At 34.9% G+C, this 11,120-nt stretch overlaps 1 protein-coding gene across 9 annotated transcripts; it reads left to right on the top strand.

Moving 5' to 3' along the window:
- The first annotated feature begins 1,556 nt into the window (after positions 1 to 1,556).
- On the top strand, positions 1,557 to 9,709 carry LOC113864305 (kinesin-like protein KIN-7E). Of its 9 annotated transcripts, none has more exons than XM_027497886.1 (17): positions 1,571 to 1,746; positions 2,064 to 2,197; positions 3,015 to 3,307; positions 3,829 to 3,918; positions 4,001 to 4,101; positions 4,221 to 4,334; positions 4,429 to 4,510; positions 4,596 to 4,663; positions 4,751 to 4,816; positions 4,915 to 5,039; positions 5,687 to 6,026; positions 6,540 to 6,641; positions 6,766 to 6,904; positions 7,015 to 7,287; positions 7,369 to 7,649; positions 8,224 to 8,543; positions 8,915 to 9,707. In XM_027497886.1, the coding sequence occupies exons 3-17, from the start codon at positions 3,088 to 3,090 to the stop codon at positions 9,216 to 9,218; spliced, it is 2,625 nt and encodes an 874-aa protein (XP_027353687.1). In that variant the 5' UTR covers positions 1,571 to 1,746; positions 2,064 to 2,197; positions 3,015 to 3,087; the 3' UTR covers positions 9,219 to 9,707. The 9 variants fall into 9 exon arrangements, with proteins under 9 accessions (XP_027353685.1, XP_027353687.1, XP_027353686.1 ...); XM_027497885.1 differs by having other exon boundaries at positions 2,064 to 2,183; XM_027497884.1 differs by lacking the exon at positions 2,064 to 2,197 and having other exon boundaries at positions 1,557 to 1,746; positions 8,915 to 9,709.
- Positions 9,710 to 11,120: the final 1,411 nt, after the last annotated feature.

An 11,120-nucleotide genomic window follows, 5' to 3' on the forward strand; every position in this document is an offset into this window, starting at 1 on the left:
ATGTCAGTGTTTTATATTCTAATTAAGGTTGGTAGAGAAAAGGAAGCGATTGTCCTGATTTATATTGTATTTCCTTTCTTACAGCTGTCTCCGATCACGACATCAAGCACGTTACATTACAAGGACCTAGCCAGTGGCCACTTCCACTCCTTCTTTTTTTCACTTCTATGGGTTCTAAGTTCTAACACAGTAAATTTGACTGAGGAGTTCACTGTTTAGCGTCACAAAAAAAATATAAAACCTCATTGAATTTATTGTTTGGAACAGGTTTGCATAACAGAGAGAATTTGAAATTTTTTTGTAATTTTTGAATTAAGTTCAATAATTTATATTAAATTTTACTACATATTAATATATTTATATTTTTTTACCTATTAATGTGGGAGGAGGAGAAGAAAACTGGGATTGTTAAATCATATGCAGGGTGAGAACTAAAATGCTGTATCCAGTGGTTTTAAGACAAAGAATACCAATATTTTTTTAAGTATTGTTACTAAAATAGATAAATAAAAAATACATTATTTCACATTAATTCTAAAAGTATGTCCACCGTAAATTATTCTGAAAAATAAAAGTAAAAAGGAAGATATCAGATAGGAATACAATAGTAAGAATATTAAAATCTTAACTCTTAAATCGCGTACGCGTGATGTGATGAGACTACGATGTCAAATAACGTGAATCTATTAACTAGTCATGTAATATAATTTATAATATTAACAATGTGATATTGATTGGTGAAGTTAGATTTTATTATTTTATGGAATAATTAAGTCGAAAACAAGACCATCTCGTTTTGACAAATTACAAATTTAAGTCTTTATTATTTGTCAGATTGATAAGATTTATTTATATTTAGTTTTGGAGGTTTTATTGATTTAAAAGGACAGATAATCTTCTCATCTTTAAAAAAATTATTACTTTCATAATAAAACTGTTTTTTAACTCGAAAATAAAATAGAAAAGGTCTTATTAATTATTACTAATGTAGGTTAAAAATTAAAAAAAAAAATTATATTAACATATATTAAAAATATGAGAAAATAAATTAATGGCAATATATAAGAACCCATAATAAATAAACGATTGGAAGTGCCACAGCATTTATTAACTGTAATGACCGTTAGACACAAAATTCCAAACGTGGTTCGAAGCTGCGGGTCGGCGATGGATCTTCAATCCGTATGGACGGTTTCGCAAAACTGTCATTAAGACATTAACGTGAGTGGGTAGAAGTGGTTTCTCCACAGTAAACACGCGCCCAAGCGGCGCTTGTGGACAAACGCTGACACCTCCACGTACCACTACTCCGCAAAGTCCTTCCCAAACCGCTCCCACCATCACGTGACACGAGAAACTTTTAGTCAGAAATCGAGATGCGGAAGCAAAGGCAGGGACACAATCGTCATTTACTAAATTTCTTCCCCCCTCCCACCGTAGCGAGGGTAAGAAAAAATAAGTCAAATTAACTAAATTACTAATTTACTACTATAAATATAAATTTAAAAAAAATAGAAACATCGAAGAAATTGACACCCCATCAGATTTACGTGCTTACTGGTCCATTCCCAACTATGATGCGTGTGAGCTTCAGAGACTCTGAGAGAGAGAGAGAGAGAGAGAGAGTGAGGAAAGTAACCGACGACTCTCTCTCTCACTTGCATTGAGTTCGGTTGCGTTCTGTTTCAGATCGTGGCTCGTCAAGTGAAGTTCGTTCAGATTCCCACTGTTCTATTTCCTCACTTGGTATGTTTTTCTTCTTCCTATTTTTTTTTTTTCTATTCTCTGTTTTTTTTTTTTTTTTCAAAATATGATACTTGACGCTGCTTGTGGCTCGTGCTGGCTTCTGAAGAAGAATAGTTTACACTTGCGAAGTTGCAGAATATACACTCGAGTTTTGAACCTTGATTTGGAGCACTTCGTTGTATATTAACGTGGCATTTTAAAAAAAGTGGAGATGATCAATTATATTTATTTCTATTTGGTTAACTATCATTGTTGTAGTTTTCTCAGAAGGACACGCTTGTATTCGATTTCTGATTTGTGATCACGAAAAAATGCAGGTTCAGAAATGAGCGAGAATCTTAGCGGAGGCTGCAGATTCTCTGATTCATAAACTACGGTGTAGTGTGAATTAGGTTTATCGTTGTTACACTGTCGTGAAAAGGACTAGGAGTTGAGCGGTGAAAATTCCTTGGTTTCGACTCCTTTTTTAAAAATGATATCTATGAGAATGTGTGTTGCTTTTGTTTATTGGAAGGAAGTAAAAATAAAGAGGAGGATGAAAAAAAGTGAAAAGGATGTTACTGTTTGTTGGGGACCGGTGATGTGCTGTGCTGTGCATAACTACTAACTAATTCATGGTCAATTTCATATTTATGTAAAACTCTGTTACTTCGTTCTCAAGCGTTATTGGGGGGTCGCTGCTGTTGAAAGTTTTCCATTCTTACATTACAATTGGTCATTGTTGAAGGAAGGATTGAAAAAGGGAACCCCGCTTTTTGTGTTTTGGCCCCCGCATTTTTATTTTTTTTTTAATTTTTCTTTTCTTTCTCTCGTTTTTTATTCTTCTCTCTGTATGAAGCTTGGCACCAAAGAATAAATAAAAGACCAGAATGTCCTTTAATTGGACTAACTAAACCCATGATTGATCATCTCTCTCTCTTGAAAGAGAAGTCTTACAGGTCGTGATATATTGCCAACCACTGATACTTTGTTGATGATAAAAACGTAATTAGTTAGCATTCTGTTTTGTCTTGGTCTTAGTTTCTGTTGGCTGGATATAATCTAAAGTTAGCTCGATGTTGCTGTAATTGCCTATTTATTTATCAACCGAAATTAATGGGTTGCTATCTTCTGTGAGTTTTGGTCATTTGTGATTATGATTACCTTCTTCATGTAGTTAAAGGGATTAGTATTTTTTGTGAACTTCCGGTTGTTATCTTTTAATGTCTTGCATTTTGGGAAATGAAGAGTAATTTTAATAATTAGCCACCCTAATTGTCCTCTTTTAGGAATCATGGGCTTGTTCTGAATTTCGATTAGCTTGTTAATTGGTTGGAACGAATATTGAGTTAAAAGCGAGAAATGGGAGCTATTGCTGGAGAAGAGCTGTTGAAATGGGAGAAGATGCAAGGAGCGAGTGGTCGTGAAGAGAAGATTCTTGTGTCAATAAGGCTGAGGCCTTTGAGTGAGAAGGAAATTGCGGCTAATGAATCAGCAGACTGGGAATGCATCAATGATACTACCATCTTGTACCGGAACACACTGCGTGAGGGTTCCACTTTTCCTAGCGCCTACACATTTGGTAAACAAATACCTTGCTTTACTCTTAACGTTGCTTTAATATCCTGAAATTTTCATTGCCATTGAAACTGAATTATTCAATTTCAGCTATATACCTGGCATTAACAAGTATTGAGGACTTAACGTGGGTTAGATTTGGCATATATATAATCCTAAAGGGATCACCTTCCCTTACCTTAAGAACGATGTTTAGTTACTTTTATATTTTGAGTAGGTTCAGATTGCATAGCTTTGACTTATTTGCTTGGTCTAACTTTCGAAAATACTTAATGTTGGTGCAAACATTGGTGGATTTTTCTTTGCCTACTTGGACGAATCAATTAACATAACTTGCTAAGGTGTTAATCCCTGTTTTTTATTTTCAACTTAAATTTTTTAAAATGGCGTTTTTTATATTTAAAAATGCATTTTGCATAGTTTTGTTGTATGATAGTGTTTCAAACTTTATTATTAAGACATTGCATTGGAGATCCATTAATCGTGGACTGAGTGTTGCCGAATTTTTGCTATGATTGGTGGTAGACAGAGTATTTCGTGGTGACTGTGTCACAAGGCAGGTATATGAGGAAGGAGCCAAAGAAGTTGCTCTTTCGGTTGTTGGTGGAATTAACTGTGAGTACATATTGTTATGCTGGCTAGTTTCTCTTATTCCCTTTCCACTTTGATTAATATAGGTGTCTATATATTCTTTCAGCAAGTATTTTTGCATATGGGCAAACAAGTAGTGGAAAGACATACACGATGATTGGAGTAACCGAATATGCTGTAGCAGATATTTTTGACTATATAAAGAGGGTAATTAGACTACTATAATATTGATATATGCCTGTTTAATTATTCGGTATCATTCTTCACCAGAGCTCTTGTTTATAACATTATTAATAAGTGTTATTAACACAAGGTTAATTTTTTAGCATGAAGAAAGAGCATTTGTATTGAAGTTCTCAGCAATTGAAATTTACAATGAAATTGTTAGAGACCTCCTAAGCACTGACAACACTCCACTTAGACTGCGGGATGATCCTGAGGTGAATGCCTTTTATCTATATTTGATAGATAGTTTAATGAAAAAGATTGCATAATTTAACAGTTGTTTTCATGATCCTTTCTCTTTTTCATCAGAGAGGACCCATTTTAGAGAAACTTACAGAGGAGACTCTACGGGACTGGGTGCATTTAAAAGAGCTCCTAGCCTTCAGTGAAGGTGAAGTAAAGGATTTTGCATGGTTTTCTTGTCATAGGGTAGTCCAGTATTTGGTACCATTATATTGCTTACTTTATTCTTGCAGCTCAGAGACAGGTGGGAGAGACATACCTGAATGAAAAGAGTTCTAGATCTCACCAAATTATCAGATTGGTATGTGCCTTCCCCTTGCATGCTTAAAATATTGTGCATTATATTTTGTACCGATAGACTTTCATTAATGGAGTTGTAACCTTTCAGACAATGGAAAGTTCTGCCAGGGAATTCCTGGGCAAAGGAAACTCAGCCACCCTTGTAGCTAGTGTGGTATGTTTGCATTTTTTTAAAAATTCCCCTCTTGTTCTGAGCATAAAATGTTTATCATAGATTTTACAATTATTCAATTTGTTTTTGTTTCTCTGCAGAATTTTGTTGATTTGGCAGGGAGTGAGCGTGCATCTCAGGCATCATCAGCTGGGATGAGATTGAAAGAAGGATGTCATATAAACCGGAGTTTGCTTACTCTTGGAACAGTTATTCGTAAGCTTAGGTTGTCTACTTCTTCCTTAGCTTATGATGTCTTCCTCGTTTACTGTTCTTAATATAGTCAGAAAACCTACATTCAAGTTATTTAATTTCAGCTTTTCCCATGTCCCTTAATTTTATTATTGCTTAGTCATATCATGTAGTTTTTTCCTTTATGACCCAGCTGGCTATATGTTTGCTTGGTTTTCTATATGCATGAAAGTGACTGGCACAATAATTATTCTTTTTGCACTATAGAACTGAGACTATTATAATATCATCATAGGCTTGTGGCAGTAAGCATTAGGGTAACTGTTGGTTAGTTAATATGTGACCAAGCTGAAATCTAGTTAACATGATGTGTATTTCATCCATAGTCAAAAAAGATATTGTGAGAGAACGGAAGACAGATTATTATCTTCCTGTCCCCTGTGGCTAATTGGAAATATCTCTACATTAGAAACCTTATCCGTATGTTCAAAACTTAAATGCAGGAGCTACTCTATAACTGTTCATGTGTAAAAATTGGAAGTACCCTGGTGTCGTCGAACTTTTTAGATGACGCTCCTGAAACTCCTTTCCCCATTTCTAGTTTCTGTTGATTCTTTCTTCTATACCATATTGAAAAAGAAAACGTTTTAAGTTCCATTGGCATAATGTGCATGAATGCAGTAAGGGAAGACATGGTGGACACATAAATTACAGAGATTCCAAGTTGACACGCATACTGCAGCCTTGCTTGGGTGGCAATGCTAGAACAGCTATCATTTGCACTTTGAGCCCTGCACGAAGCCATGTTGAGCAAACCAGAAACACACTTCTTTTTGCTTGTTGTGCAAAAGAAGTAACCACTAAAGCACAGGTTAACGTAGTGATGTCTGATAAAGCATTGCTGAAGCATTTGCAAAAAGAGGTGGCCAGATTGGAGAGTGAGTTGAGAACTCCTGGTCCTGCTATCTCCAATTGTGATTATGCAGCATTGTTGAGAAAGAAAGATCTCCAGATAGAAAAGGTCATAATTTACCGTTTTATTATGCTATTATGTTTTTACTGATTGTGGACCAATCTAGGTATGAAACTTCAAAGATATGATTTTGAACAATTTGGTATGGTAATCTCTCTTTTCTGGGTACTTGTGTTATTGAACAATACTTAAGTCCTTGTGAATTTATGTATCCTAATAGCTAAGAAGGGTAGTATCGTGTTTGAGTAGACCCCAAATATACTGCATGTCTGCCTCAGTGTCCTTTCTTTATTTTTGGAGGGAGCAGGGTTGTTCTTCAATATATCTTACTGTATTTAAGCTCTTTTGGTGGTTAGAGATAGTCTTCAACATGTATGTCATATTCTCCTTGGAAGGGCTTGAGTGTAGCCATTTTATATAGGTTAATGGCCTTATTTTTGGGGTGAAATTATATATCTTAAAAATCGTTGCATTTATGCTGAATGATATATTTTTCAAGTTTATGCATGTTACATTTTACGTACTCCTTCGATGTTGATACCACAAGTTTCAATCATTCAGATGGAGAAGGAGATCAGGGAACTAACTAAGCAACGTGATCTTGCTCAATCAAGGGTTGAGGATTTGCTGCGCATGGTTGGAAAAGAGCAGATATCTGGAAATGTAATTTCTATTTCCGTATGTAGTAATATCTGAAATTCTATTACATATTAGAGGTTATGCCTTCAAATTTGGATTTCCTCTTGTTCTTGTTCTGGCTAGCTTTAGTAATAATCTTAATTTGCAGGAAGGGGAAGATATATGGGAAGATGACTGTTCGGTATCAGAGGGCTCAAGCATTTGTGGTACTCATCGTCCTGATACACGCATTAAAGAGTTCAACAATCCTCATTTTAATGATGGGGACAGTGGAAGTAATCTTGATGGTAGGTCCTTTCATCCCCCGTAGCAGTTAGGTTGATAAAAATGATGATATTTTAGAGTGGAACTGCATCATATCCAGTCATTATACATTTGTTAGCTTGTGCTTGTACAGAAGACCCTGATGAATACTGCAAAGAAGTTCGATGTGTTGAGTTGGAGGAGTCAAGCAGAGACAATCTTGATCCATCGCTAAGTGACAACGGGGAGTTGGCTCTAGCAGGGGATGAAAATGGAACAAGCCAGGAAATATCTACAGAAGACAGTCAGATCCAAGAAAATTCAACGTATGGAGTGCTGGAGCAGAGATTGCACGATGTACAGTCAACCATTGATTCTCTTGTATGTCCTTCCCCTGATGAACAATCTCCACCGGCCACCTCAGAAAGTATGTCAAATTATAAGAATCTTAAATTAACTAGAAGCTGGAGTTGTACGGAATATCACATGACAGGTTTTCCTGAGACAGGAGGAGAAATACAGAGGACTCCAGCCAGTGGGTTTGAAAAAGGATTTCCCGGAAGGCCAGATGGTTTGCGGGGAAAGTTTCCTCCATTAAATTATGATGGTTCCACAAGATTGTTAAGGAACGGTTCTCAGTCTTCCGTTGGAAGTCCTTCTGTGGATGAGCTTAGAGTGAGCAGCATGAGAACGTCTGCTGATGAGGATATTACTAGCATCCAGACGTTTGTTGCTGGGATGAAAGAAATGGTCAAACTTGAATATGAGAAGCAGCTTGTTGACGGACAGGTGAGAATAAATCAATTCGGCTGCTTTCTTGATTCTTAAAGTTGAATTAAAGAATTACTGAAATTTTAATTTTCTTTTTCCTAAGTAACTGAAATCGTTCATATGCTATTTCCTGGTTTTTCGGTTGATTATTTATTCAATGTTGATCACTAATCACATCCATACATCTAATTAATAATTGATAAATTTTATCTATATAAATATGATTGTTATATCGTACTACTGTTTACAATTACCGTTTCTTAAGTACATTAAACTTTAGTCATTTTTTTTAATTTATTCTTATCTATCATTTGTTGCATGAAGTTTTTCCTTGTCACTAGCAAATGGTGGGAGAAACTCGAACCTCTACTGTATCAAGACTTGTATATTGATACTTGTATCTGACATGAATAATGAATAGATATAGTCTGCCATGAATAATGAATTGACATAACTAAATCTATATACTCTTAAGTTAGATGTTCTTCTATTCATAATTTCATACAAAGTTCCTTTGATGATTAAAATCTGAATTTGGAAGGTCGTTTTTAATGTTGATGCTTTTGAATAAACTTTGCTTTTCGAATTGTAGGATCAGGATACAGAGAGAAAACCATTTAGGCTTGAGAGGAACGTGAAAGATGCGGGTGTGGATCCAATGTTGGAGGCACCTGGAACTCCTTTAGACTGGTCTCTGCAATTCAGAAGACAGCAAAAAGAGATAATTGAACTGTGGCAATCTTGCTGTGTACCATTGACCCACCGGACCTACTTCTTTCTTCTCTTCAAGGGTGATCTAACAGACTCTATTTACATGGAGGTAGAGCTTAGAAGACTAGCTTTCCTCAAAGAAACATTTTCTGATGGAAACCAGTCTGTGAAAGATAGTCAGACAATTACACTAGCTTCAAGGTTCTCTCTTTCCGCGTTTATTTGAGTATCTGATATTTTTGGAATCCAAATGGGCATTTACCAGTACGGCCAATGATTTTTCTTAGGGAAACCTTGTGATGCTGAATTTGAAAAATTATGTTGAGAAATAGATCCTCGAGGGTGGGAGGTTAGATTTAATATTGAAAAATAAAGGCTCGTCCCCTTAAAAAAATTAATAAGTTTTTAGGTGTTGATGGCGTTCATCAATTAAAAATCAGAGTTTAACTTCAATAATCTGCAATAATATTAAATATAAGACTTTTACTATAAACACTAATTTTTGTTGCATGTAGTGGTATGTTTATTTACTCCTCTCTTCATGTTGACGTGTGTTTTGTTTGGGGAGACAGCGTTAAAGCTCTTCGCCGAGAAAGAGGAATGCTGGTGAAGCTTATGCAGAGGAGGCTTTCCGAGAAAGAGAGAAATAGACTCTTCGAGGAGTGGGGCATTGCATTGGATTCAAAGCGGAGGAGGATGCAGCTAGCGAACCGCTTATGGAGTGAAACTGATATGAACCACGTAATGCAAAGTGCTACAATAGTTGCCAAGTTAGTCAGGTTTTGGGAGCGGGGCAAGGCCCTCAAGGAGATGTTTGGGCTTAGCTTCACACCTCAAATTACTGGTCGAAGATCTTATCCATGGATAAATAGCTGAGCATCTCTACTATATTTGGGTTTTGTTTTTTATTTTTGGCCCAAACGTGTACAGCGTTTAGAGAAACTTTATCAGCTTCTGATTGATCATCACCCTGTTCCACTTGCTCTTCATTCTTTCTTCGACACAAACGAGACAAATGCCTCTCCATTGAGATAAGTTATGTGTGAGATCCGTCCTGAATATAGGCAATTTGGGCGGCTCCGTCTTTGTTGTGATTTTGGTGTACCATTTGACGAGTTGAGACTCTCTTTTTCCTTTTCTTTTCTTTCTTGGTGCGAGGTTTGTTGTGTTGTTTGCTCTGTTGTAAACTCCCTTGATTATCACTCTCCCTCACCCTGGACAAAATCATATATACAGTTGTATATTGCACTGAGTAGATTAGTGGAGCTTACTTTTTATTAATACTTGTGGATCGGCTAGTGTTTTTAATTTATGTGGTTACTAAATCATCACTGTTTAACTATATGATAATATTTCTTCTTTTTTCCCAAAATATGATTATATTTCTATCCTTATATTTCTACGCCGAGCCTAATAAACTAATTCCCCATATCCTTAACTAAGGATTAAGTTATTAATTGCCTACATTACTAACTGATTTGAGTTAAATACTCACGTCTTATAATATTCATTAAATAGTTGTTTTGTTCCCATAAAATTGGAAGTGGTTAAAGCTTCTTAGTAATGAAGGACGATACCCAAAGCAATTAACATCTCAAAGAAGCAACCAGGCGTAGACATCAACCACGCTCTTGCCCCTAAGGTGGATAAATATGGATATTTTTTGTCAAAATATGAATACAAGTAGTGCATCAAGAATTAAACTTAGGCTTAGTATCAAGCCCAAGTGAAGATAGAAGGCCATCATGGCCCACGGGCTTGCCCGTAGTTTTTGAGTTAGTTTGTTTGGTTCCCGCTTTCTATTCGCATTCTCACTCCTTCATTTCTCCCTTCAGGCTTCCTCAAAACTGCGCGAACCATTCCAACAAAACAGACACCTGGTTCCATTGTCTCTAAGGTTATGATTGGTAAATCAGCTTAAAGCGTGAAAATAGTTGAAACTTATGCGACTGTAGCTGTACGGATAGTTTATATAATTAAAATTATTTAACAAATTAGTTATGCAATTTATTAATTTATGTTAAACAACTTAAAATAATATACAATATTATATTAATAATATTAAAATAAATATCACTTATTTTATTTATTTACCATCAATGAATTTATCAAATAATTATATAAAAAAAATAAAATTTATTTACTTATATATTTAGATGAAAAAATAGGATTATTAAAATAAAAAATAATAAAATCAATGTATATATGTTAGATTTTAATTGTGCGATATATAAATTGTTTTTTTAAATGAAAGATAAAATATTAATAATTAAATTTTGAAAGTTAAACTTTTTTTTATAGGTTTTAAAAAATTAATTTTTACAAAATATAATTTTTTTATTTTATATTTATCAAACCCTTTTACAAATTTAATAATCAAATCCGACCATAAAATAAAATATGGTTTTATTTTGTTAATGCTGGGAGCTGTGACATAGACACACTGTGTTTTGTTCTTACTAGATCGATCATTGGATGGCTAGAAGTGCACTCCATTTCTCCTACTTATAAGATTGGCTAAAATCTTGGTGAATAACTTCTTCACATTTTGACTGTTAGAAATTATACAGATCGACCTGAAACTGATGGTCCTAAACCATTGAAATGTATTGATTCTGAGGCTTTTTTCACGCAAGTAGTGCAATACGCATAAAAAATTATGTATATAGTGTAACGTCTAAAAATATTCCCACATCCTATTTAAAAATTGTAGTGTATGATATACGTCATATATTTTCTTTAAAAAAATAATTGTAAGTCGTACATGAAATATGGATG

This window comes from Abrus precatorius, unplaced genomic scaffold (assembly GCF_003935025.1).
Source record: "Abrus precatorius isolate BTA unplaced genomic scaffold, Abrus_2018 Scaffold4, whole genome shotgun sequence".
NCBI lineage: Eukaryota > Viridiplantae > Streptophyta > Magnoliopsida > Fabales > Fabaceae > Abrus > Abrus precatorius.